The sequence below is a fragment of the Hyposmocoma kahamanoa genome, unplaced genomic scaffold (genome assembly GCF_003589595.1).
Source record: "Hyposmocoma kahamanoa isolate Upper Pololo Valley unplaced genomic scaffold, ASM358959v1 92, whole genome shotgun sequence".
NCBI classification, from domain to species: Eukaryota; Metazoa; Arthropoda; class Insecta; order Lepidoptera; family Cosmopterigidae; genus Hyposmocoma; species Hyposmocoma kahamanoa.
In genome coordinates, this window is record NW_020654748.1 from 1,784,065 (window position 1) to 1,810,608 (window position 26,544).

The 26,544-nt window shown below is 35.4% G+C and overlaps 1 protein-coding gene across 2 annotated transcripts in view; it reads left to right on the plus strand.

Moving 5' to 3' along the window:
- LOC113236803 (four and a half LIM domains protein 2) overlaps positions 1 to 26,544 on the plus strand; it is a 147,921-nt gene that overhangs the window by 36,819 nt on the left and 84,558 nt on the right. Inside the window, exons 2-5 of one of the 2 annotated variants that reach the window (XM_026472993.1) lie at positions 8,498 to 8,645; positions 10,204 to 10,420; positions 10,532 to 10,635; positions 10,789 to 10,932. In XM_026472993.1, the coding sequence (XP_026328778.1) occupies positions 8,498 to 8,645; positions 10,204 to 10,420; positions 10,532 to 10,635; positions 10,789 to 10,932 (613 nt within the window). Of the gene's footprint in view, positions 1 to 8,497; positions 8,646 to 10,203; positions 10,421 to 10,531; positions 10,636 to 10,788; positions 10,933 to 19,867; positions 19,966 to 26,544 lie in introns of those variants that run through there. The other variant, XM_026472995.1, reaches the window with a different exon arrangement.

The window sequence follows — 26,544 nt, forward strand, 5'->3', positions numbered from 1 at the left end:
AGGCAAACAAGGCAAACACTTTGTCACACATGTCATCGACGCATGGTGATTGTTTGGCAAATATATCAAGTACGCAAATACAAAAAAACCTCGTGAAGTGCCACTATCAGGATTCTTTCGCTGTCCGTTCAATAAATCAGACTATAAATGAATAAACTATCTGTGGTCTCATCTGACACTAAGTAGATGTACACTGTGTACAGACTTAGGTTTACATTCATACAAATTTACCGTATGCAAACTCATATTGAATACAATAGTCAATATTGCTCATCTACATGGCGATCGGTGAGCAGAGCTAAAAATAGCAAAGACTCGCATCGTGACGACCGCTTATCCCTAACAATAAGACAATATCGAGGATTACTGTGTGATGCTGGGTTCAAAGACTTGCTGTCACAAGTTTACTGAGTCGTTCGAATATTCATTTAAGTGTATAATGTCACATACGTGTAGGTATATGAATAGTGAAGATAAGAGAAAGAAAACGTCAGGGATGGTATTGGAACTTCGCGACCGCGCTTTTACTAATGTGAAATCTTCTGACTAATAATTCTAACTTTTTCATTGAAAAAAAAAACTTAACTCAAAAGTTTGCTTATTCTATAATTAATATATTCTTCCTGAAAACAATTATATATTTTTTTATTGCCGCCATTAGAGATCTGAGCTCTTGACAGTTTTTGTGCTTAGTAATAATTAACAACTAATTTTATTAATCGTCAGAATAAATGTTATTATAATCATATTACTTATACGTAAATTAATGAGACGTTAAAAGAACTAATAATAGTAATAATGATAACGTTTATTCCTCCACAAAAATACGTACATATAGTTCTTAGTAATTTAAAATACATGCAATAACTTATTTTTGGGAGCTGGTGCTTGTTAAAGACTTAACGCCTGTACTACAAGTCACCAGGCTCTCACCCTTGGAAATGACACATGACAATCTTAAGGTATTACTAAATAGGGAAAACATTTAATACAACAAAAAATACATTTGACATTATTGAACTATATACACCTAAAAGATCAAACTTAAATTAAAATTAAATTTAAAAACTTTTTTGCACGTAAAAGATATTTGATTATGGCTGCGTGTTGTATTATGTGTGTGTGTGCGCGCGTGTGCGTAGTTACAGATATATATATATATATATACATATACATGTAGAGATCCTGCTCTACCCAAAGCTCCAAAAATAAATAAACAAATAGGTCCTTGAGATGACTCAATTGCAAAATTACATATTTAATATTTAATTACCGATGTCATTTGATTCCGTTTCTTTTGTAATTAGATGTTTTGCCGCTTTTCCCTACACCACCAAATGAAACAGCACGTTGTTAGAGATATTTATCTTTATTACAATAAATACAGAATATTTTTGGAATATACGGAGACGGACGCACAGGTCAGTTGTTGGCGCTTCTATATTTCAGTGCAAACGAGAGTTGATATTTATAAGTGATGTATCACTGATGAGGTACCAGGAATATATGGCCCTTTATTATTACTCGATGTTATATTATTATACTATACTAATATTTTAAGAATACAAATTAAATATATGTATATAATTTCCATTTGAAATGCTTTGTTATAGGAAAAAATTTTGCGGATCTAGCGTAAATAAAATATCGTAAATGGTCACGGCTGACTGGTTTGTTTGAAAAAACAAATATTATGCGATATAAATCCGAAAAAAAAATAGTTTTATTTCCTATGTGTAACAATTGCGTTAACCTAAGAACTCGGTATGCTTTTGTTACGTCATAGAATAATTAACATAGTATGACAGGAACTGGTGAGTTAAAGTCACAAGCCATCCACGACGAATGAATGTTCGTATAACAATGCTTCTGCGCAGATTGAGAAGATCCTGCCGCATACGAGCATATTAAGGAATGTATTACAAATACGAATACATTTGTTAATAAAAATGTTGTTGGTGGCACTTTTGTGCAATAGTCAGAAAATAATCTAAAGTGTAATTATGATTTCTACAAGCATCGAATAACCACAAAGAAACACTCCTTTCGATTCGTTTGCCAATTAAGCTACAGATCGAAGGAATTTTTCATTGTCTTGGTTCGATATATGTATCAATAATAAATTAATAATAACAAACTTGTAGAGCATTTTCACAAAAAGAAATAATGTCATGGCAGAAAAAACATAATGATATTCAATAAAAATAAAATATTGCAATTTAAAATGTAGTTCCAAAGAATGTTTGAATAATAAAAACGATCATGTTTTTGAAATGAAAATATAATAATTTGTATTTTTAAATCAATAAATAAAATCTCAAAGTTGTATTATTTTTAATTTATACGTGTCTTTTATTATTTTGTATTTTTTCGTCACTTAATATTTTTTTATCTGAAAACTATACAAAGTCTGTAGAATTCTCGCATATAACAAGTGCACCTTTTACCTGTCAATGACGTCAGTGACGTGTTCTGAGTTGACATGTGCCGTTTGCTAGGCATTTTTGTTTCATATTCAAAGAATTTTTAAGGGCTTGTACATAATAAAAATAAAACAATATTTTTAACTGACTTTGTGAACTGATTTTGATGATTCTTTTTTTATTGAAAAGAAGGTACCTCAGTTTTGGTCCCATTTAAATTTGAAGAAAATCTACCTATTCCACACATTGACTTACAAATAAATGGACGACGCGTCTAATACAAAAACCACGAAAAAAATGTCCCAAGTCAACCTATTTAAACGTAGTGACATGTAAAGGAATATGAAAAAGCTAAAACGTTGAATTTAAATAGTAATGTCATCGCAGTACTGTCTTATTTTGCTTGCTTCGCTGTCAATCGAACAAACGAAGACTAAAGCGTGAATGACGCTCTGTATACGATTTTGATGCCCTATAAGTTCGGACACTTTTTAGCGCGAACCCGACGTCCATATAATTGTAAGTCAATGATTCCACATCTAAAGGTGACAAACTAGGGGATGAATCCGGTATCGCGCACTTTTTAAAACTTGGCAAAACGACGTAACTCCAATAAAAAAGGCGATAAGCAAATTTTTGATCGTTATAATTATTCTAAGTAGTATACACTAGTTAGTTTTAAATACTTTCTGAAAAGTTGATCGATTGCCTTATGTCAAAATTCAACGTTACAGTAGACATACCTCATTGGATTAAAAAAGAACTGCTGCTCATTTGACGTCGGTGACGGCAGGTGGCGCTGTGCGCCTGCAAACACTGCTCTGAAACCAGCTTTATTACCACCGTCACATGTCACTATTCTATGTACTCGTAAATACGATCTTAATTTATAGCTCACCGATATCGTATTATGATATCCCTCCCCGTGGTTGACAAGCTTTGGAACCCATAATCATTTTCATTCAATCCTTTTTATATGTTGTAACTCAAAATATGTGAAATTCAATATTATACTATTGCTGAACGCATGATTTGATTCTCTTCACGTCAATAATACCTTCGTTAAAATATTGTAAGAAACAGTTGAAAATTAGCCATTTAACTCAAGATGAGGAAACTTTGTGTGGAATATTAAATTATTTTGTCCCCTTTTATTTTTAAATAAGTATATTTGGCTAGTAGGAAATTGTTTAGGCGTCTATAATAAACTTTAAGCTATACATGAATTTTAATAATCTTTCACGGGAAACGAGTAATTCGTTTTTCATCTATTCTGAAAAAAAATGCATTTTTTGAGTTAATACACTATTGTATATAAACAGTGCAAAATACATACGTTGAAGACAGTACAAGACGAATTTTCACTCTGTTTGAGTACTAAACTAGTACGTGAATTATTTGTGTAAGATGAATTGCCTACGCGCTTATTAACACGTCTATCTTTAGGTAACGATTCAGCCTGGCTTAGTTCTTTCGCCTCCTCCATTATTTCTAGTTATCTTGCCTAACGTTTTTTAAGGGTGCCTTTAAATTATACACTTGCGCCACAGTGGCACGCCACTACTCAGCTACTCCAGAGCAAAACTTACAAGAGACAATTTTTTGAAAATATTTTTTTAACGAAATCCTACCCCCATAGTAAGTACTCACAAAAGCAGTATCTCTGCTGTATGTTCTCTTTTGGCCACAACCTTCATGTTTAACTGGTCTGTTCTCTGTTTATCTGTTGGTAAGCGACACGCCTGTCCGTAACAGTTGCAGTGCCGCTCAGAGCTTTAAATAGCAAAGATCTGAGGCGCACTGCCACTGTGCCCTGAGACATAAGTTGACAAGTTCCATGTGCCTTAAAAACAAATTCACCAGCACCCTTATTTATAGAGGGCTCATACTATCTCCAGTATCTCCACACTAAAAAGCGTAAAAAAGCTCTCTAGTTGATTCACCTTAGACCCCACTCGAATAACATATATTTGGTAAGACTATACATACAAAATAGTAAAATCCATTCACATCTGAAAATAACTAATGTAAAACCGACTTGCGTAGGTTTACTATCTTTCAAACGTGATTCATTCAATACTGTGATACACGCGGATATGTTATTTATCAGTTTCCTTTCGATTACTTATTTCCATTTAAAAGTAGTGGTATGGGGGCCGAAGAAAATAAACAACATACTTGTTTGTTAAATCATCACGTTGTTTATCACCTATTTCAACTAATTCCCCTGGTAGAACTGGTTGGAAAAAAAATGTCTAAGCCGTAGGCCTTGGCGACGCAACACTTTACCTGTTTCTGCCGCCAAGCAGTAATGTGAGCATTACTGCGTTACGGTTCTGAAGGGTAAGCTGGCGAAATTATAGGCACATGGTCTCAGGGTGACGGGCGCGGTGGAAGTGCATCTCAGATCTTTGCGATCTAAAGCTCTTAGTAGCCATCAGGCGCAAGACTTCTTCGCCCCGTCACTTGGTACGTGTCATAAAAAAAGAAGACAGACTTACGTCTCTACATGTCGTCGGAGTTTAGTAGAAAGGGCGGGAAAATGTTCTAGTTTTTCGCGACTGTTTTTACAATATTTACGTCCTTTTTTAACCGACTTAAAAAAAAGGAGGATGTTCTCAATTCGACTGTATGTTTTTTTTGTATGTGTGTTATGCGATAACTCCGGTATTTGTGCACGGATTTTCATTTTTTTTGTTGGAAAGAGGGTTCCTTCATAGTGGTCCCATTTAATTTTGAAGAAAATCATCCACCTCTAAGAGTGGCTGTTCACACACGAAAATACATTTTTATAAATAGCGCCTAAATAATATTATAACGAGCAATTATTTTAATGGTTGATTTTGCTATTCTCTAATGCAAGGCGTTTTTCTCTCTCAATATTCTTTGAGTAGTGAGAACCGATTTTTATTATCTCCTGTATCAAGTTCCGTATAGTGGCGAACTAGGGGATGAATCCGGGTTTGTGCACTTTCCGGTAACCGATTGCAAAAAAAACTTGGCAGATATAATTCCACGTACTTTTGAGGTCGGTTTTTTTAGTACTCTGTACTGAGATTATTAAATTCAATTTTGTCGCTTACCCCTTAGCTCCGGCTACCTATCCAGGCTGTAAAGCCTGCCTGCCGGACTGCCACGCAAAGGTCCCAAGTTCGATTCCCGGGCCGTGAGAAATATTTGTACGGCGTACATTTATTTCTCTCGTGAGTTTGGGTGTAATTTGTGGTTGTCTACGTGCGTGTCCATAGCACCCGCAACACAGGGTTTCCCTAGTGCGGGGCTATGTTGAGTGCGTGCGTTATTTATTTATTTATGCTCCCCTGAAAAATGGTGATTTCGCGCTTTCTACAAACACCTGTATGTATAACAAACCATACACTTCTACTATACAATCATCTAATTATACGGTTTTATGTGCATAAATCATAAACATCTATATACTATTTGTTACGTTGCTATGTAGCACATTAATCGAAAATTGAGCGTTGTATAATAACTTTGAATCAAACGCCTCGAAAGCTATCACCTTCGCTCAATTAATTGTGGTTTATTTCAACATACAGCTGTTCAATCTACTGTACTACTAAATTTAATTACTGGCTTCATAGAGAAACTGATGCATTTTAGGAAATGAATCTATTTTTCCGGATTTAAATCGCGTATATTTGTTTTTCAAACAAACCGACGTTTCGGGCCCTTTACAGGTCACATGGTCACGGTCTGAGGTGGTAAAGTCTTCAACCAGGTATGTCTAATATTGATGCAAACCACCCTATTTTTTCACTATAGTCACAATAGTTATTAATTAAATATGTTATTTTTAATTTTACAAAAAAAACATTCCAATTTACGCTACATTAAGTTTTACAAATTATTTTATCGAATGAATTTTGATTACGTTCAATTTATTATTCATTTATACTGCAGTCTTATGTCTGTTTGGGATTTTTCATTAGAGGAAATACTGGATCCCAAACTGGTGGTACGGAGAAACCATCTTCCATGTTGAAATTAGGATGTTTTTTAATTTCAATGGCCTCTCGCAACATCCTGGGTAGATATCGGACTTCATTTGCAAGGACCTGGGGTTTGTCAATCTTCATTGAATGTGTAGGTTTATCCAGGACATGCTCGCAGACTGCAGGCTTGTTTACGCGACGTAAGGGGATGTTACATTTCGCGGGTCTCAGGAACTGAGAAATCTTCCTGAAAGGCTTGACATAGGTTTTGATAGATGCACGCCTGAGGACTCTTCCGATCTTGTCTGTAACACCTCTCACTGATTCATTTTAATTTATTATCTTGTCTCGCGAATTTCTTGTATCTCGTTTGTATTTTGCATTTACAAAAGAAGTATATTCGTATTCTCTTGGGAGTTTGTCTTTGTTTGTAGCGACTTTGCCAAAAAGGGTTTGTATTTTGGTACTTGAAAGATAACCCGTTCCACGGCCATGACATTCATGTTCGGTCAATTCTTCGGATATGCATTACACGTACTTGACTTCTCCCTTTCTGGAAATTAGAACCAATGCTAATTTTAAATCGTAGACATTCATTTCTTTATGTGTAGGGACTAGCCATCGAACTGCTATTCAGTTGTCATTGCAATTTTTTGGTATTCTGCTCTTCGATGTCACGTCGATGGCATAATGTACTAATATTAAGACTAAATTGCTGCAAGGCGGCCAGTTCTTGAGATACAAGGATGTTCTGAAAAGACCCATGAAAAGATGCAACATTGACCCCTCGAGGTGGGAGATACAGTCGAGCTGCCGTTCTGGGTGGTGGCACTTTGTGAAACTCAGGTGACCAAATTTGAGGAGCAGAGACTGGCAGACATGGACGTGAAGCGTCCGCACCTGTTTCTTAACACCTGCAGCAAAGTCAAAGTCAAAGTCAAAGATTATTTATTCCATAGGTAAAATAAATTTACACTTGAAAACGTCACATTTAAGCTACTGCTCGTTCACAACGCTGACCTCCCTGAGAAGAACGAGCAAGAAACTCTAGGGATTGCTCTTTTCAAATAAACTTAAATGCCATGGAATACACTTTGAATCAAATTTGTATGGATTCTGGAGCCATGTCGTCTTTCCATAAATCTTTATCTAACACGTAGTCTTCAATTTTGTAATATGATTTTTCGATCAAAATATTTTTAATGTAGTTTTTAAACTTAGGAATCAGCCATCAGCCATCTTTTATTACTATATTACTATGTTGACGGTGTCCTTACGTATCGCCTCTGTTTGCGAACATTTACCAATAAGGCTACTGTAGTCGTCTAAGGGCACATGAAAGAGCAAACTGCGTGCACACGCGCAGGCGCACGCGTACGCGCACGCAGAATAACAAATATTATCTTTTTTTTTTTTTTTTTTATAATATTAAGAGACGAGACGAACAAGTCGTGCGCCTAATGGTAAGCTACACGCCTGTCCATGACAGTTGCAGTGCCACTCAGAGCTTTAAATCGCAAAGATCTGAAGGCATATGTTGACAAGTCTCATGTGCCCGTAATTTCACCAGCGTCCATTACTTTAAAACCGGAAAACAGTAATGCTGACATTACTTGCTTGGCGGCAGACACAAGCAAAGTTACAGACAGTACTTCCCTGGACGAACTCTTTAACAAGTAGCTCTACTGTCACTAAATATAATCTCAAATAATATTATAATATATTTATATAATTTCATATAATTAATCATAATTGCAATAATCAGTGGCGTCTTAGTGGAATTACAATGACCAGTGGTTTCAAAAAAATGAATAAGAAGACGTGGGGACCTGGATTTCCGCATTTAATATACATTATATCTTTTATACCCTGACTCCTGTAATAGACGACCTTGTTTACACCGCCAACAACGCAAATGAGAAAACCAAAGCTTGTGGTTAATTATTAAAGTAGTAATTAAGAGTCCACACAAAACCATATTAGTCCTGGACTTCACGAACCAACTTGACTAAATAAAAAATGGGTGTAGTCCATTTTTAGGAGCACAGAACCGCGACTGAAGCCGGAATAGTAAACAAATCCCGTATTCAAAAAAATCTCTTTCATTGTTTCCAGAAAAACGTGCAAATCATGCGGGTGCGACCGTTTAAAACACTCTGTGTATCACGAGGAGCTGAACTCGGTCCGCGATCGCCTTGGTCTGCGCGAGACTCGAAGTGGACACTTCGGCGTTGACAGCCCGCCTGGGCTCACAGCCAAACAGGTAAAGATACAAGTTCTAAGGGGAGCATGCCTCTGCCCTCTTGCCACACCGACGTGCGGTAAAGGGGTCATTGATATTCAATTTCTTTATTGCTATCATTATTTCTTCAAAACCCTTGGGTTTGAATGAATGATAGCAATAAAGACGCCAAGGCGTTATACGAGTATTATAATTTTATATCTTAGCTAGCGTTGGGTCATGGCAAAAATTTCCATTTTGAAAAAAATCTTATTTTTTAGAAAAACAAAAATGTTTCAGTTCTGTCACAAGTTGGAGATACTGAACTCTATTTTGAGAATTTGTGAAAAAGCCATGGAGGGTTTAGAAAGTTACAGATAGCAATGCTTAAACAATTTTATTTTAGAATTCATGCTAAATAAAACTTTAAAAGAATGTATTTAAATGTAGAACATAATATGAGTCTTCGACGTAATAATTTCAATTTTTCAGAAACTTTTCTGAAAAATTCCCACTACTTGAAATTTATTGGGAAATTACTCCACACTAACTTTATCTGTAAAAATAACGTTACAGCGGGAAAAAGCCGTTCTTTTACAAAGGAATGCAATGTAAAGATCTAACGTAAGCGTTTTCTGCAAAAAGAGTTGTTACACTTATCTAGCAGTAGCAAAGTTATTACCCACTATAAAGTACAAAGTATATTATTTTTTCGGCTAAACTTCCAATTTGGAGCATTGTGAACAACAAAGGCATTCGGCACCAAAAGCCCGTTTTGATATTATTGCATCAAAACATGTAAAACACTATCTAGTATCTAGTGACAAAAAGTTATTTCGATCTCCCTTCTAGATGGCGTAATTTTCATTAATTTATAAGGTGGTGCTTCGCCCTTGTGGCATAGATTATAAATGTGCGTTTGAATTTCGGACACGTTATCACCTCAAGTTTGTAAAAAAATATTTTAATGTAAAAGAAATGCCTGAAACGAACGCCTTCATCCTCAACATGGTGCATCTAGGAGACCAGTGAGACTTGTTGAAGATGATACGTCGATTCATTTAAATCCAGCAAATTTAATTAATGATTAAAATAACTTATAAATAAGACTGATTCACAATTTATTTCCATAAAAACCAATAATATAACGAACGCCCCATTAATTTACCGGTTTGGTGCAACAAGGGCGGATAATAAAAAGAAAAAAAAAATTTTAAATGTTTCTAATTATTTTAAAGTAATAATAACACCTGAATATTTTATCTAAATCAAAGGACAAATAAACAATAAAGTATATAAGAGTCGTATTATAAATATTAAAAAGATATAAGACATAGGAATGAAACTATTTTTCCGGATTTAAATCGCGTATATTTGTTTTTTCAAACAAAGCGACGTTTCGGGCCCTTTACAGGTCCCATGGTCACGGTTGACTGATTGAAGATATAAGACGTTAAAACTTTTTTTTAAATTTTCTCGAATCTCACTTTTACGTGATATGCCATTGTTACACATAATGCTTCAATAGTAGGCTCCGTTCGAAGCAATAAGAAAATGATTCAACAAATACCGCTCTCTTATCATGACTTCGTCATTTCAGGCAGAGTTATACTGGGCGGCGCTAGCCGAACGCGCGCCGACCGGCATAGCTGGCGCCACTGGCGCAGCGGCTTGGCGGTCCTGGAGAACGCGGGCATTAGCCAGCCAGTTGCCCAAACAAGATCTCTCATTAGCCCATTGCCGTCATATAGATGAAGAACATCGCAAACAATTTGAGGATTTTGTTGCCGCCCGGAATGAAATCGCATTAGACATTGGTACGCGTTTTGTTTTTTCCTTCCAACTGTAACAACTGCAGTTTTGCAATTTTGTGCTACGCCATCTAGTATTGAGTAAATAAACTTAAACAAATCTTGCCACTTTTTCAGGGGTTGCTAGTCAACATCACGGTTCAACTTTAGAATGTATGGGCTGCAGCAAATCGATCCGAAATGGCAACATCATGGTGCAGGCACCTCGGATCGGTGAAGAGGTAATGGCAAATTTTATGTTTTTTAAGTAGTAAAACTATATTATGTATTAAAAACGACCAGTTTCAGTGCATTTGTTAGGTTTTAAAGTAGTCGTAGTTTCACTACTCAACACTAGATGGCGCTTATTTGATTTTATAAAATTTGATTACCAGGCGTTCTACCACCCTACATGTTTCACGTGTGCGGAGTGCGATGAGCTGCTCGTCGAACTGGCGTACTGCGTTTTCGACGGCCGGTTGTACTGCGTCAGACACTACGCTGAACGTTTGAAGCCTAGATGCCAGGCTTGTGATGAGGTAAGTCTAGATTTTAAGACGAAAACTGTTGGAACTAGTTAGAATATAATCTGTCTTCTGTAATTTTTAGGTAGATATGCTCATACATACCTTTCAATCACAGTAGATAGACAACCGGGGATATTTTGATAGGTAGGTCAACGACCTGCTGTACGCAAGTAGTAGACTGCAATTTCTATTATCATCTGCTTTTCGTTTGAACATAGTGTTTCTTCTCAGTTATTACTGTATTTCTCTTTACATGCGATTTTTCTTTTAATTTCACGACAGGAAAATACAGTAGGTATTTGAATTTTACTCATTTGTTATCATAATTTAGAATCAAATTCAAATTGCACCTGCCCTGTGATATTTCTAGCAATTTATTAAAAGAAACATATTTTTTCATTCTAATTATTGCTTTTTTAATTTATTTAATAAAGCGCAAACAACGACTAAACAACATCTTAATGTAGAAATGAGAACAGTGGCACATGTGTCTCCTATTATTTGGCACAGAAATCCCGTTGTTGAAACCAATAAGGTATCTAGTTACAAAATCAGTTGCGCATTTTTTGGTTTAGCAAAACCAAGTACTAATAAAAATAACATACACTGATAACGATTTTTCATGAGTTTAATTTTCATATTTCATGATTTTATTTTCTGTTGCCAAATTCGCTTAATTGATTATATTGTGAATATATTACAACCCTTGGTTATAATAAGGTCATATCTGCAAAATGGTAACTTTCAGGTGAGAAAAGTTTAAGGATTCTACAATTTAAATTAGTCGATAATTTTTTTAGGCATAGATAGGGGAGTTATAAAATTTTACATATATATATTTTGTTTCATGCACGTAGTTCCTGTTGTTTTTAAGACTTATTTGATAAAGCACTTTTGACATATATGATCACATTCCGATGCCTTACTTTCTCAAACACGTATCTTATAACGAGTAATTCTATTTATTTTAAATTTCTAATCAATTTGGGTGGATTACTTTAAGAATAGGTAAAAACCAGTGTGTGAATATGAAGAAAATATGATGTGAAATGAGCCTGCAAAATTTGTATAAACAATGCATTTTTTACATTTCAGTTCGTTCTTTAAGATACGAGTTTGAGAAGGTAAGGTGATGATTTGGTTTTTTTTACCACGAGTTTTGATATACGAGACTGCAGAGACTGCATAGTCAACCCGACTAGGAATTTGTTGAATTTAGTAATAACAATAGTAATACCCTTTTTTTTTACCAAAAACAGAATTAAATAACGAAATTTATTACGCTGTTGTGACATGATTTCTCAAAGTCCCTGCACTAATTAACCGACTTTAAAAAAAGGAGGAGGTTCTCAATTCGTCTGTATGTTTTTTTTAACCGACTTCAAAAAAGGAGGAGGTTCTCAATTCGACTGTATGTTCTTTTTTTTTGTTTTTTTTTTCTTTTTTTTTGTATGTATGTTACGCGATAACTCCGGTATTTGTGAACCGATTTTCATGATTCTTTTTTTGTTGGAAAGGGGGTACTTCCATAGTGGTCCCATTTCATTTTGAAGGAAATCATCCACCTCTAAGGGTGGCTGTTCACGCATGAAAGTTCATTTTTATAAATAGCGCCTAATTTTAATTTAGGAGCAATTACTTTTAGCAATTATTTAGTTGATATTGCTATTTCTCCAATTCAAGGCGTATTTCCCTCGATATACTTTGAGTAGTATCGTAGTGAGAACCTATATTTATTATCTCGAGTATCAAGTCCTGTATAGTGGCGAACTAGGGGATATTTCAATGAAACTTAGCAAATATACGTAATTCCACGTACTTTTGAGGTCGGTTTTTTTAGTACTCTGTACTGAGATTATGGTTATTGCTTGTATGTTACGCGATAACTCCGCCATTTGTGGGCCAATTTTGATGATATTTTTTTTGTTGGAAAGAAGGTACCTCAGATGTGTCCCATTTCAAGAAAATAATTCACCTAGGCAAACTAGGAGATGAATGACTTTTGTGGTCAGAGTTTTTAACCGGAGGTTAGGTTATTTTTAAATTTTAAATGTGTGGCCTAGCTATGAGTAGTTGGTGACTGGAGGTTCATAAGTAGAGGTGAGTTAATTCGTCAACTTGAATAATAATTTTATAAATAAAAATGACACCCGTGTTTTACAAATAAACTTACTTATTTTAAAACCTTTAGTGGTCTAATCTTGCTTTTCGCTATCAATACAACGTTGTAAACATTGCACTTATGCACATGAAAATAATATTTTTTATTTTGCCGTTCAAAATAGGTAGGTAATTCGCAAACTTACCTTCGACAATTAGCCATCAATATTGGTAATTTACGATGACGATTAAACAGCTTAGCCGCAAGTTCTGTCAACGACCTCTCGTCTCAACGGAGTGATAGTGACAATTATAACTTTATTCTCGAAATTTTGCCCCAGGCCTGGGGCAAGATTTCGAGGATAAAGTTATTAATGTATTGCAGGAGGATGCGTTGCAAAAATGGTGCGAATTTGGGCGCTGGGGTATTTTACACACTCTTCCCGATAAGCTGTTTGTAATCGAGAGATATTAGGGTTCTTAGAGTTATGCGTAGCCGTCACAGCCTTCATAACAAATAGCAAGACGGCTTTGAGTTCAGTTGATTTGGGCTGTATCTAAAAAGATTTAGAAAGCATCAACTGTCTGCGAAAGCTTTTCGGTAAACGAGAATATCGTGAGGAAACCAGCATGTCGAAGACCCCAAGCCGCATTAGACCAACGTGGCGGACTATGATGATGATGAACTTGTGCATAGCACATTGCGTTTGTTCCAGTTCCATAAATGATGTTTTGAATGCGCCACACCAGATACTGACTCAATACTTAGGGTTAGTAGTGTACCTGTGGAAAATATTCCGAGGTGTAGTACATAATGCAATGCTGTTAGGAATATTAGGATTGTGTGTTCCTGATAAGTGGAGCGACGTCGCCGGCCGCCGCTGTTACTGGTGCCACATGGGAGGACCAATCTATCGGCTGAGTGTCCGCTGACGCGCGCGTTGAGGACACTGAATAAAATAGCAAATACGATCGACCGATTCCACTGTTCTCTGAGTGAATTTACGAAGATAGCGCTTTACATATTATGTTAAACTTAGATATAGGTAGTTATAGTTATTGCTGGTCTATTGTATTGGGTATAACCTGTATAAATAGACTAAGTGTGGAAATAAATAAATAAATAAATTTATTAGCGATGAAACTTCCTTATTTGACTGCCTCCGTGGCCTAACGGTTACCATGCCGTACTGTACTGTACTGCCGTACGACTGTCACGCAGAGGTCCCAGGTTCGGTTCCCGGGCCGAGAGAAATATTTATATGGCCTACATTTGTTTCTCGTGAGTTTGGGTGTAATTTGTGGTTGTATATGTGTGTGTCCATAGCACCCGCGACACAGGCTTTCCCTAATGCGGGGCTATGTTAAGTGTGTGCATTATTATTATTATTATCTATTCATTGAAACCAAGTGTATGAATATTTCAGCTATTTGCGTATCAGATAGTCGTTCACAAAAACTCCCATATTTTTCTTCGGATTATGGAAACTTTATATGCAGGCTGTAATACCAGAGAGGCTAAAATTAGTAATGCATGTATGAAATTTGACCAACCTCTGAGCAAAGTTATCAAAATTCAATTCCTGGCAGGCTTCGCCCGGTTTATAGTTAACCGTGGGCAAGTTACTTGCGTAGTTTGCCCGACTTGAATCGGGTTTTGTTGCTTCACCAACTCTCAATTAGTGCATGACACTTGACCTTTTCTACTATATTGCACTGGTACCACGATACGCATGTTCTGAAGACAATTTTAAAGCACTATACCGGCAACACCTCGTTTTTTTGTGGAAGAATTCGTCCAGTGAAGTACTGCCACCTTACCTATTTCTGCCGCCAAGCAGTAATGTTAGCATTACTTCGTTTTGGTCTGGACGGGTGAGGGTGCTGGTGAAATAACTTTGATGAACTTTCACCAGCACCTTTTACTTAGTATCTTTATTTCATTTTTATAATCATGATACAATGATGAGGTTGGAGCCCTCTAGTAAATATACCTGTGTCAGAGAACTTAGCTCTTTCACAACTACATTTACAGCTACACTTATATTCTCACTCGCACAGGGCCTAATATATCGAGTAGGTTATTTTAGTTGCACTATTTACACTTTATTACATTTATTATTTCAATAAATAATTTCACTCATAGTCGATTCTTATCTTTTTGCTTACAAATAAGTTCTATATTTAGTACCTTTCCTTTGGTCTGACTGCAACCTTCACGTCTGACCAGCACCTTAGGGAACTTAGGCATTTGCTGAGTCAGCGTCCATTCACTGCTATGACGAAAATGTTTTCATTTTTCCTTTTACATTTAATCAACTTTGTAATCAGTGCAACATATGTGATATTGTCTAATATAAAATAAATAATAAAGAAAAAGATATATCAACTATCAGTCTGTCCATAAAAATAAATTAGAATTGATATTCAATTTGCATGTCGTAAGTAGTACAATGCTGTATTTTTTTTATAATATCAAGTGACGGGACGAACGAGTCGTGCATCTGGTTGTAAGCTACACCTGTCCGTAATAGTTGCAGTGCCACTCAGAGCTTTTAATCGCAAAGATTTGAGGAGCACTGCCACTGCGCCCGTCATCCTGAGACATAAGTTAACAAGTCCATGTACCTGTTTTAATTGCACACCCTTACCCTTCAAAACCGGAACACAGTAATGTTCACATTACTGATTGGTGGCAAAACTAGGTACCATAAGGTGGCAGTACTTCCCTGGACGCAAGCTAATCCGTATTTGTGTCATATTAGTGAATATTGTTTATCTATCTATGTACATTTCTAATTATTTCTTTGTTGTCATTGTTTTTTTTGTTGTCTACATGATGAGGCATAACATCATGAGAACGTAACTAATACATACTAAACCTAACCCAAGACACAAATTTCAATTTGGCAAACAAATGTCAAGCAAACCTGTCTGCGAGACGACGGCCAGTAATCTCAAATCTTGTACTATTCCAAACAAAATGTGACGATACGCTAGATTACAGCGTGCGCCGTTTATTCTGGGACTGAGAACTGACAGCTTGACATTTGCCAGCTACACTGCCTGATTAAAGGTTACTGGACATCAGAGTTTCTTTATTACGTCTCTAGGGCTTGGATGTATCGCCATATTTATAAATGACTTATATTACAATGTATTCAGTTTTTTAAAGAGAATATTCTGAAGCTCAGTTACTGAAATGCAAATAATGGATTGTATATACAAATTTTGCAGGTTGATTTCACTTTTGGTTTTTACCTATTCTTGAAGTAATGCGTCCAAATTAACACCCTTGTTAAGAAATTTAAAAAAAATCACTCTTTATGAGATACTATTTTGAGAAAGTAAGGCATCGAAATGTTATTCTATTTTTGACCATTGCAACATATTAATAAACCATATTGTGCCATGCAGCTCTAGTTTATAATACCTGCTACTTTGAATGCGATTAGTGATGACAATTGCATGATCTGTTATGTAATTATTGAAATATCTTTCAAATACGTCTGCACGAATGGGGTTGTGACCAGATTTTTAGATTTCATGTATACTATATTAAAAAAACTCATAATTCACAACAGATTTATATATGTGAAAACATAGAAAATGACATGTTATAAAATATATAGTTTACTTTGAGTGAGTAACATCGTAAGTTTCTCACAGGTGTGCTGGCGGCATCGAGTATATAACCAGAAACAAAGACGAAATAAGGGCCATACATTCCTGGTAACTAATCAGTGATATATCTTTTATAAATATCAACTCGTTTGCACTTGTGTACGTATATTCTGTATTTATTGTAATAAAGATAATATCTCTAACAATGGCGTGCTGTTCCATTCGGTGGTGTGGGGGAAAACTGCAAAACATCTACATAATTACAAAACAAACGGAATTAAATTTCATCGGTAATTAATTATGTAATTTTGCAATTTTCGTCCATTATAGCAAAGCTCAAGTTAACTGGTCGATTTGAAGTGTAACAATTGACGACACCCGTCAATTGTTTCGAATTCGGGCTGGCCAATCGGAGCGCAGTTGTTACGGTAATGATATGGCAGAATAGTTTTCAAACAAATTAAATGACATTTCGTCTCTATTTCTGGTTATATACTCGAAGACTGGCGGCAAATAAAGCCGTTTAGAAAACCCAGTACAAAGATCATGTGAAGTAACAAACATATTAAGAAATTCATAAGGTCTGCTGACTTGGTGTGTTGCTTGATTTAAGATACCAGTCGAGTCCAGTTCGAGTCCAGTTAGATCGAAGGAATTATTCTTTATGTTCGATTTAGTAACAGTAGAGTCCCTTGTGAAAAAGTTCGTCCAGGGCAGTACTGCCACCTTACCTAGTAATGTGACCATTACTTCGTTTTGGTCTGAAAGGCTAAGGGTGCTGGTGACATTACATGCACATGAGACTTGTCAACTTTTGTCTCAGGGTGACGGGCACAGTGGCTGTGCTCCAAAGATCTTTGCGATTTAAAGCTTGGACTTTATAAGACAGGCGTGTCACTTGCCACCAGGCGCACGACTTGTTCGTCCCCTTACTTGGTATTATAAAAAAAATCTTTGTATCAATAAAAATAACAAAGTAGTGGAATATTTTCACTAAAAATATATAAAAATCATATTCAATAAACATCACTACTGACCATTAGGCATACAAACAACATACTGAAGTTGTATTGGTATGTTTATTTTATTTTATACATAAAGTGTAACATGTTGTTTTTTGTAATAATAACACATGGATCTAACAAGTCAGTCAATAATTCAAACAATTGTGATTTGGGTCAGTGACTCATGATAACTTTATCATTCTTACCATTGACATAATATAATCTTATGTAATTTAAACATAAGTCCATGTGACTAATACAGGTCCTTTAAAAGCTCAAAACGTTGGTTCAGATCCCAAAAAATATAAATAATATTTTCATTTCCAAATTGAAAAATAAATTAATTAATGTGTCGGAATGATAAAAAATTATTTGATATAATACACATGTCATTACTTACATTAAGGAATTTAAAATTATCACCTTTGCCACACGGCGATGTTATAAATGTGATACATCTGTTCGCATCTATTCATTCGGTCGGTGCAGTTCATGAAATTATAGCTCGCTGCAATGATGGCCTCGTTATACATTAAATGACAAAGTACTGTAATTAAACAGCATGCAAAAGTGGTACATGAATATCAAACACACAAGTAATGTGTACCCTCAATATCGGAAGTTATCAAAAATAGATTTGTTAAAATTATTAATACAAAGTTAGAACACTTATAAAAAATTGCTTCAGAACCAGCATCTTCTGGCAAACCGTGCTAGACGCTATGCCAACTAAGCCACGGAACGAACTAGCGGACCTTGCGAATTTTTTTATGTGCTTGTTTGTCGGATCTTGTATTTGGTTTTCAACTACTTTTTAGCTGTAGCGCCATCTATGAGAAATCTGTGAAAGTATGTCGTCACCCAGTTAGGTAACTTTACAGCTACCACCAGCCCTGGCTAGAATTGATGTTCAATTATTTTTTGTGAAATTACGCCACTAGTTTATTATAATTATTAATACAAAGATCGAACACTCAGAAAACCAAATACAAAGATCCACACGACACACCACAAGCTTGTTGCAGAACTTGGTTTTTGGTTTTTAACGACTTTGCGTTCGATCTGTGTATTAATAATTATAACAAACTAGTGAAGTAATTTCACAACAAAATAATTGACTATGATGTTCAATTATTGGTGGTGACACATCTTGATATTCAAATAAACTTAATTTTAAATAGATTTTCTCAGTATTTTCGCGATTTGCACACGGAGATCCGCCGAATTGCCGAGTGTCTAATTAGAACCGAACATCTCTTTTGCTAACCAATTGGTACAGAGATCGATATGAAATATGCTAGGCATGCGGCATAAAAATAAACTTCTTAGCTAACAGCATTTTAGGCTGATTCACACCTTACCTCCTCCTCCGCAGTTGTTGAAGGCACTTCGGGATATTTGCCCGTGCTTTTTTACCTTTTAAAATCGTACGCAGCTCAAAACGTTTTACACAAAGAGTGATTTAAATATATTTATAATTTGTTTTCGGTGATTTTGGATTTGTGTAAATTGTGTCTTTGTGGTAAAGGTAACGTAGTTGTTTTATTAAAGCTTCTTTTATATTATACACAACTGTACAATTCCTGCTGCATACATCGACATACCTAGTAAGATGCTAGGTATCAATGAAAATAATAGTTTCTGTGGCAGGTGATAAAACCAAGCATTTTGTATTAATGACCGCTCACACCTGCATTCAAGAAAATTTATCGCTCGTATAAATATAATGACAAATTGTAAAATTCACTTTGCACATAACTTGTTAAACGTGTTTATGTGTAGTCATTTTCACGGACACATTTGTGTTCCTAAATATTACAACATCTTTTTGTTTCACGCTGTATGTTTTCATTATTACCTAATTTGACAATAAATGACATTTTTTCAATACGAACGTAATATATCTTGGTAAATAAGTTGACACGAATTAATATCTAAACCTGCTCATTCCGCAGGTGGAATGACCATCGATCTCCTAAACAGCGATCGATTTCTTTGAAGTCTCTGTCGTTCTACTTGTTTATAGTTCGCTAGTTCGATGTAATAAATAGAGGTATAATTGACGCGCGCACACGACAAGGAACACTCTTAACCCGATAGCTGTGCCCAGGCCGAACTCAAACCTCTTTCGACAGTTACCGAGGACGTGTCTCCTCCAGCCCTTGCTTCCAGAAAATTAAAAAAGTAATATTAATTAAAAAGTTATTTTCGATGTGAACGACAGTCGCGGAGTGCATTCACCTGGGTTAGAATTTTGAATTTTACGCTCGAGCGGTTTTTGTGAATTGTGTCCGGAAACTTCTGTGGATTTACTTTTGTGAGTGAACATTTTAATAATAAACATAGTAGCTAATTATTACGGAATTGGTACGATGTTCTTCTATTCATTAATCCGCTGTTATATTAAACACGTACTTTAAAAACTTAATCTAATGACGTAACCAACTTAATAATAACTGCGTGACTTCTCTGCGGTTGTGAAGTTTTAACAACCTAATTGCAGTTCAAAATATAAACAAAAATATTTTTCATAATGTTTCGTCTTTATTATCTTAAGAAAGTATTTGAAATAATTTTACGTTCAAGATTTTATTCATTTCTTAATTTTTACACTCATATGAAGCTTTTAGGAACTTTTTTATTACTTTGGATTATTAGTATAACGCGAAAAATATATTTTCTTAAGTAACTCGTTTTTGAACCTTAGCGTGAGCGATATGAATATTAATGATTCCGCTACTCCATACTAGATGGCGCGCATTGACACAGAAATTTTTTCATAAGTTTTGACAGTACATACCATAGACAGTATGTAAACTATATTAACGTTTCTTATATTACGTGAATTCCGCTATTCTGACAGGAACTATATGATTTTTGCGTTCTTTTTGTACATGTACAAAACCCGCTTAAGAAATTGTACATTCTGTGAAGTTTTCAATTATTTTTCAAGATTCAAGTTTTTCAATTGTTATTCAACCACGTCACTTACCCGGTCTCAAAACAGGGAGTTCACTTCGGGCACTACCCAGAACACCCAGAGCAGAACCAATGTAGAAAAAATGCATTTCCTAATTGCTCCTACCGGGCATCGAACCCGGGACCTCCTCATCCAGCTCCCACGGTGCATACCGTTTGTCCAACGAAGTCAATACATTTTAATAAGGAAATAAAAAAATAATTTAAAATTAAATTATCAACTAAAGGAATCTTAATGTACGTGCTGGTGCACCATCCTCGACGGCTCGACCACATTGAACACCATAAAACGATTTTAACTAGGCGACCATACCTAACATGAAATTAAAAGTAAGGTTTATAACCTTAGATATGATATCTATAGTTATTATTAGGTTACTGGTTTTTTACCATGGTACATGTTGATGAACGTAGAGACAATCGTTCAGTGAATAACCACGAAAGTCTTAAAAACTATAAAACCACTTTGAATCTGTTCATCATCAACATAATATACGCCCACTACTGGACACGGGTCTTTTTTAACGAGAGGGTTTATTAAATTTGCATAGTATGATTATAATATATGTATGTGTTGCAATGCCGTCGTCATCAACAAACATTATTAAACAACTTCCAAATTAAGTCATAGGTAACATGCTGTCTCAGGGATTCGAACCAGTGCCGGCGCTAGCCCATGTGGCGGCCAGGTGCGACCAACACCCTGGCGCCCTCTAGTCTGCATGCTATCAAAATGGTATACTTACAGTTATAGTTTCCTCAGAAATCGCCTACAAATGGTGCAATTAGGTAAATTTCAAGTCAGTTTTCGGTACCTAATTTCGGTGCCAGGTTTTATTATTTAAATATTCTACAATATTATGTATTACAATATTCGAGTAGTACCCTGAAATATTTTGAATATTTCAGGATGATATACTCGAATACACAAATAACAAAAATTTCCACTGACTTTAGATAGAGAAAAAAATAAAATTACCCAATTTTATATTATATAGGGAAGCAATAGCCCGTATACTCCACTCGCTCGCTTGGCACCCGGCGCCCGCCAAGACCTTATGCTCGTGTGCACTGCACACCCTGTACCATAGATAAAACTAAAACTGATTTCAACCGTCTAAAACTCAATTGAAAAACAACCGCCCTCCCACAAAAGAAATCATAAAAGTCAGGACGCGTTCCCTTATGTCGTAACTGTTCCCATATCACGACTATCTGTCGTGACTGTTGTGTCGTGGACTTTTTTGTCGTTGAACGACAATCATGTCTATGTTCCCACTCGGGGGTGACGACAATTTATCGTTTCACGGCAGCCGCCTTGTCGTTTGCAAATATGAGATAACGATAAATAAAACGTGACGATAATAGTAGCTGCGATTATCTGTCGTCACATTTTCGACAACAGTCGTTTTAACCCTTCCCATTGTCTTGACAGTCGGTCGTCGTAACCTCAAAAAAAGTCTTGAACGACGGTTAATCGTGTTGTACTACATATGAACAACTTCATTTAAATATACAAGTCACGACACTTTAACTGCACGAATATTCTGTCGTCACGACATAATGCGAACGCTCCCTTACGCTGCTATTCATTGCTTGAAACAGTTGTTTAGTATAAATGCTTGAATGAAGTTGCTCATAACAGGTGCCACAAATAGACCGTTACATATTAGATTGTATGGCATGTAAGTAGTTCATCAAATCACCCTAAACAGGTACTGAGTGGCCATGGTCAGGGAAGATAAATCATCGGGATGACGTCAGCATCGCTCAAGTGCCAAAACATTTACGTCCATGCATTTCAAATACCAACACGTACGACACACAATTTCTCGTTTAACTTCTGAACTTTCAATGGCATGCACTGAAAAAAATTAATAAACAAGATGTTGTTTAAGTTGATAATGTAACTTGTTTCCTGCTGAGCCTGATAAATGATTGCAACAACAAGCACAATGCTTGTTACAACAATCACAATGATTGCTACAACAATCACAATGATTTAGCGACAATTGGAAATAATCAATGTAGTCATGTTGTGATTTCACTGGTTACTTCAAATTGTCTTCTTATTTAAGAGCTACGCTCTTGTCGGTATAGTCTGTTGATCAGCTTTATGATTTCTATTTTTCTCTATTTTTCTTTTTTTTAAGTGGTTGTCATTTTTATTTTATTAATATTAATTTCCTCTCCAAGTTATATAAATATTACATCCATGCACTATGTCAGGTCTTTCAACTACTGGGCGTTTTCAACTATACCAGCTATGTCGTCTTAATGAATTGTAATATTTCACCATTAAATTTGGCATCCCCCTTCTCTGACTCTACTACTTTTCTGATAGTTCTACAAATATGATAAATATGAAAGCGGACAACCTTGTGATTTAATTAAAAATTAATTTGCGTTTTTACAGTGTGCTAATATTATTATTTTGACCACCGGAGGTAAGACTGACTTGCACACCAGGTTTCATGGTGTCGCCATCCGAGACCCCCGGCCGGGTCAACGTAGAAAAGCTAACTTTTCTGTCTCGGGTCTGGGTGTTGTGGTACTGTCGTTGTTTCTGATTTCCATAAAATAAGTGCTTTTGCTACTTACTTTGGGATCAGAGCAACAAATGTGCTGTTTGTTAATAATATTATTATACTACATTCCTATCTCTTTGCAAAAAATAATGTGTTTATATTTTATGAAATGTAGCAAAATAAGTAATATTTATTTTGTCATGATGTGTATTCTGGTTTTGGAATGTGGTCTTGTCTAAATATTTGTAAAATATATTTGTTATGTGATTACACTCTGTTTGTGTACCTTTAAAATAAATAAATATCTGTTCTGTATACAGTTTCGCGTTTGAGATCATATTAACTATGAGGCGCTGAAAGTTTAGACGGCGGTCATAGATATTTTTATACATAATAAGTATGAATAGTGAGTTGGCTTAACGTCCGTGCACTTTTTGCCATAACTTTAAACAAAAAAAAAGTTTTATCTTTTAAAATTTTATGTTGTCTATGGTGTTTTTAAAAATTCCGTACACTGTAAGCGCCATTTTTATAATTTTACTGAGGAAGCGATTTTGTGGCGAAAAGCAATTTGTACGACAACTACGGAAGCTCGAAATGTTATTAAAACTCAATTAGTATTATTTCAAGCCATTCTGAATGTTGTACATGCTGCATTTCGACACAAAATCGCGTACCCTGTAAAATTACAAAAATAGCACTTACAGTGTAATGCTTCTCAGGTACGGAATTATATTTTTGCGCGGAATTTAAGACAAGGCGGGAATTTTCAATTTACAATTAATGAAAAGCACCCACGACTGGTGAATGGTGAAGGTGTCACATTTTATCATGATAATGCCAAACCACACACATTTTTTACAAATCCGTCACCTTTCACCGTATGCACCTGACATTCCCTTCAAATTTCATTTGTTTCGGTTTTTACAAAATTCTTTAAATGGGCACGACCAAAGATATAATGGGTGCCCATTATATCTTTGGTCGTGTACTTTCATAATGAGGATTCATCAAAGGACACTTAGGGTCGTATTCCAGAACTTTACTCAATACTCAAGTCAAGATTTGAGTATTGCAGTGAGCATTGAAAATAGTCATCATAGTCAAGTCCTTGCCATTAGGGTCGTATTTCCAGTGCTTGAAATCATACTCAAGTCTGCTCAAATCCTAACTTGGGCATTGAGTAGAGTTCTAGAATACGACTCTTAGAGCTGTATTTTATAAAATAGAATATATTAATGAACGAAGAATTCTAAAATTACTCGCAATATGGCAAAAAATTGTGTGCAAATCATTGACTTACAATTATATGGACGTCGGGTCCGCGCTAAAAAGTGTCCGCACTTGTAAGGCGCTAAAATCGTATACAGAGCGCGACACTCCGCTTTAGTCTTCATTTGTTCTACTGACAGCGCGATACTGCGATGACATAACAATTTAAATTTCGAATAGGTAGACTTGGGACATTTTTTTCGTGGTTTTCGTATTAGACCCGTCGTCCATTTATTTGTAAGTCAATGGTGCAAATTAATACTTTGATCCTGCACATACTTACATAAGACATTTTATATCACTTCAAGAATTATAGATATCGCACCCATGTTACTTTCCAAATTATGTCATAATATAAATAATAATATGACATAAACATTTTTTCGTAAAACTGGTGAAATATATTCCAAAAAAAGGTACAAAATAAAACTGATATATCGTTTGTTAGCTCAGTTGGAAGAGTGTCAGGCATGGTATGCTGAAAGGGTTGAATCCAGCCGGATCTAAGAATTTTTTCTTAGACCTTTGTATTGACTTCTTCTTAACACACTTAATTTATAGTACATTATGATACAAGTGTGCTAAGTTGGTCATTACACACGAGGCGTTATTACTCGCGCGAGCCGCAGGCGAGCGCGATAAGAAAGCCGAGAGTGTAATGATCAAAGCACACGTGTTTCATACGACGTTTTTCAACACATTTGCGAGGAAAATGAAACAAACTTGAGTAAAATGGAAATGAAAAATAGCTTTATTTGGCATTAATTAAAAGTTTCATATGCAGCCATGTATTTTTCTCTGGATTTCGAAGGTAATAAACTGTCACTTGCGTTTTGTGCCTCTGTGAGGATTTCGGGCGGTGTTAAATCCGTCAAAATGTTTTCTTCCGTGCTTGAGCAGGACATTTTAAACACCTAGGTAATTATCTAACACACAGCGTATATAAATGTTTCGAACGTATCAATGGAAATTGGCGCGCAGAGTTATTTTTTCTGCGCCTGGCGCCGCGGCGCGGATATGCGCGCGCAGGTGCTTCGGCAATAATGAGACTTAGGTGAAATTCCTAAACAGCCAATGCGAAATAATATAAATATGTCCTTATTTCACTCAAATTCTATATTTATCACATCAAATAAGAAATATAAATTTATTAATAAAAATATTATTTGTAAGGTAAGACTACACAACCGTATTAAACAGAAATAAAAAAAAAACTGTGACCCTGTTTGTTTGGGATTACTGTCATTGTAATTTGAATCTTATAATATGTAGGTTAGAGCTGTTTTTTTAATAGACCAAGTTAATTTCAAAGACATAACCCGGATAATTTAAGAATGCATAGTTTTAATACATAGGCCTTGTTGTGAGATACATCTTAATCCGGTTAAGCCTATACTTATTACACACACGTTTTGTAATATAATTACAAACGCGTGTTCAATAGCTAGGTTTATGAGCCTAAAAGCGATACAATAAGAAGCCCGTTACGAGCAAATGTGTTGAAAAATAAGTAATATTACTATTTAGAATATTGTCCATCTACAGAGCCAAAGAACTGTATATCTGGCACTCATTGTAACAAAAATGTTGGCACATTCCTTACATTGTAATTACGAATTAACGACGTGTTATTTGTACTTGGCATCTCTGTCGACAACTAATAAGTAGAATTCGGTGAATCTCAGGTTAGTGTTGTCTGCCTAATATTCGTGGCAACATTTATTATTTAAATTTTCGAGTGTAATATGGTATTTTATGTCAATATACTCAAATAACTTAAATAATAAGAACTACCATTCGTAATTGTACCTGACAATTTCGACCTTTGCTAATTAGTTTTGTTGATAAATACGATTGAATTTGTAAGCAATATCTTTGGTAAATCTAATAACAATATTATATTGACAATATGCAGTTGTTTAACTGGCTATACTCGTACAAGCAACACATATTTTGCTCAATTGTCAGTACCTTATCTACAAAAAAAACCTATTTTTAAATACTTCTCAAGCTTCTTCAGTTTTATCGTATAAATTTTTATACACGATTACTTTTAAAATCAATTCGCAAGACTATATTACTAACATCATAAAGAACAACTTTTGTTCCATTACTTT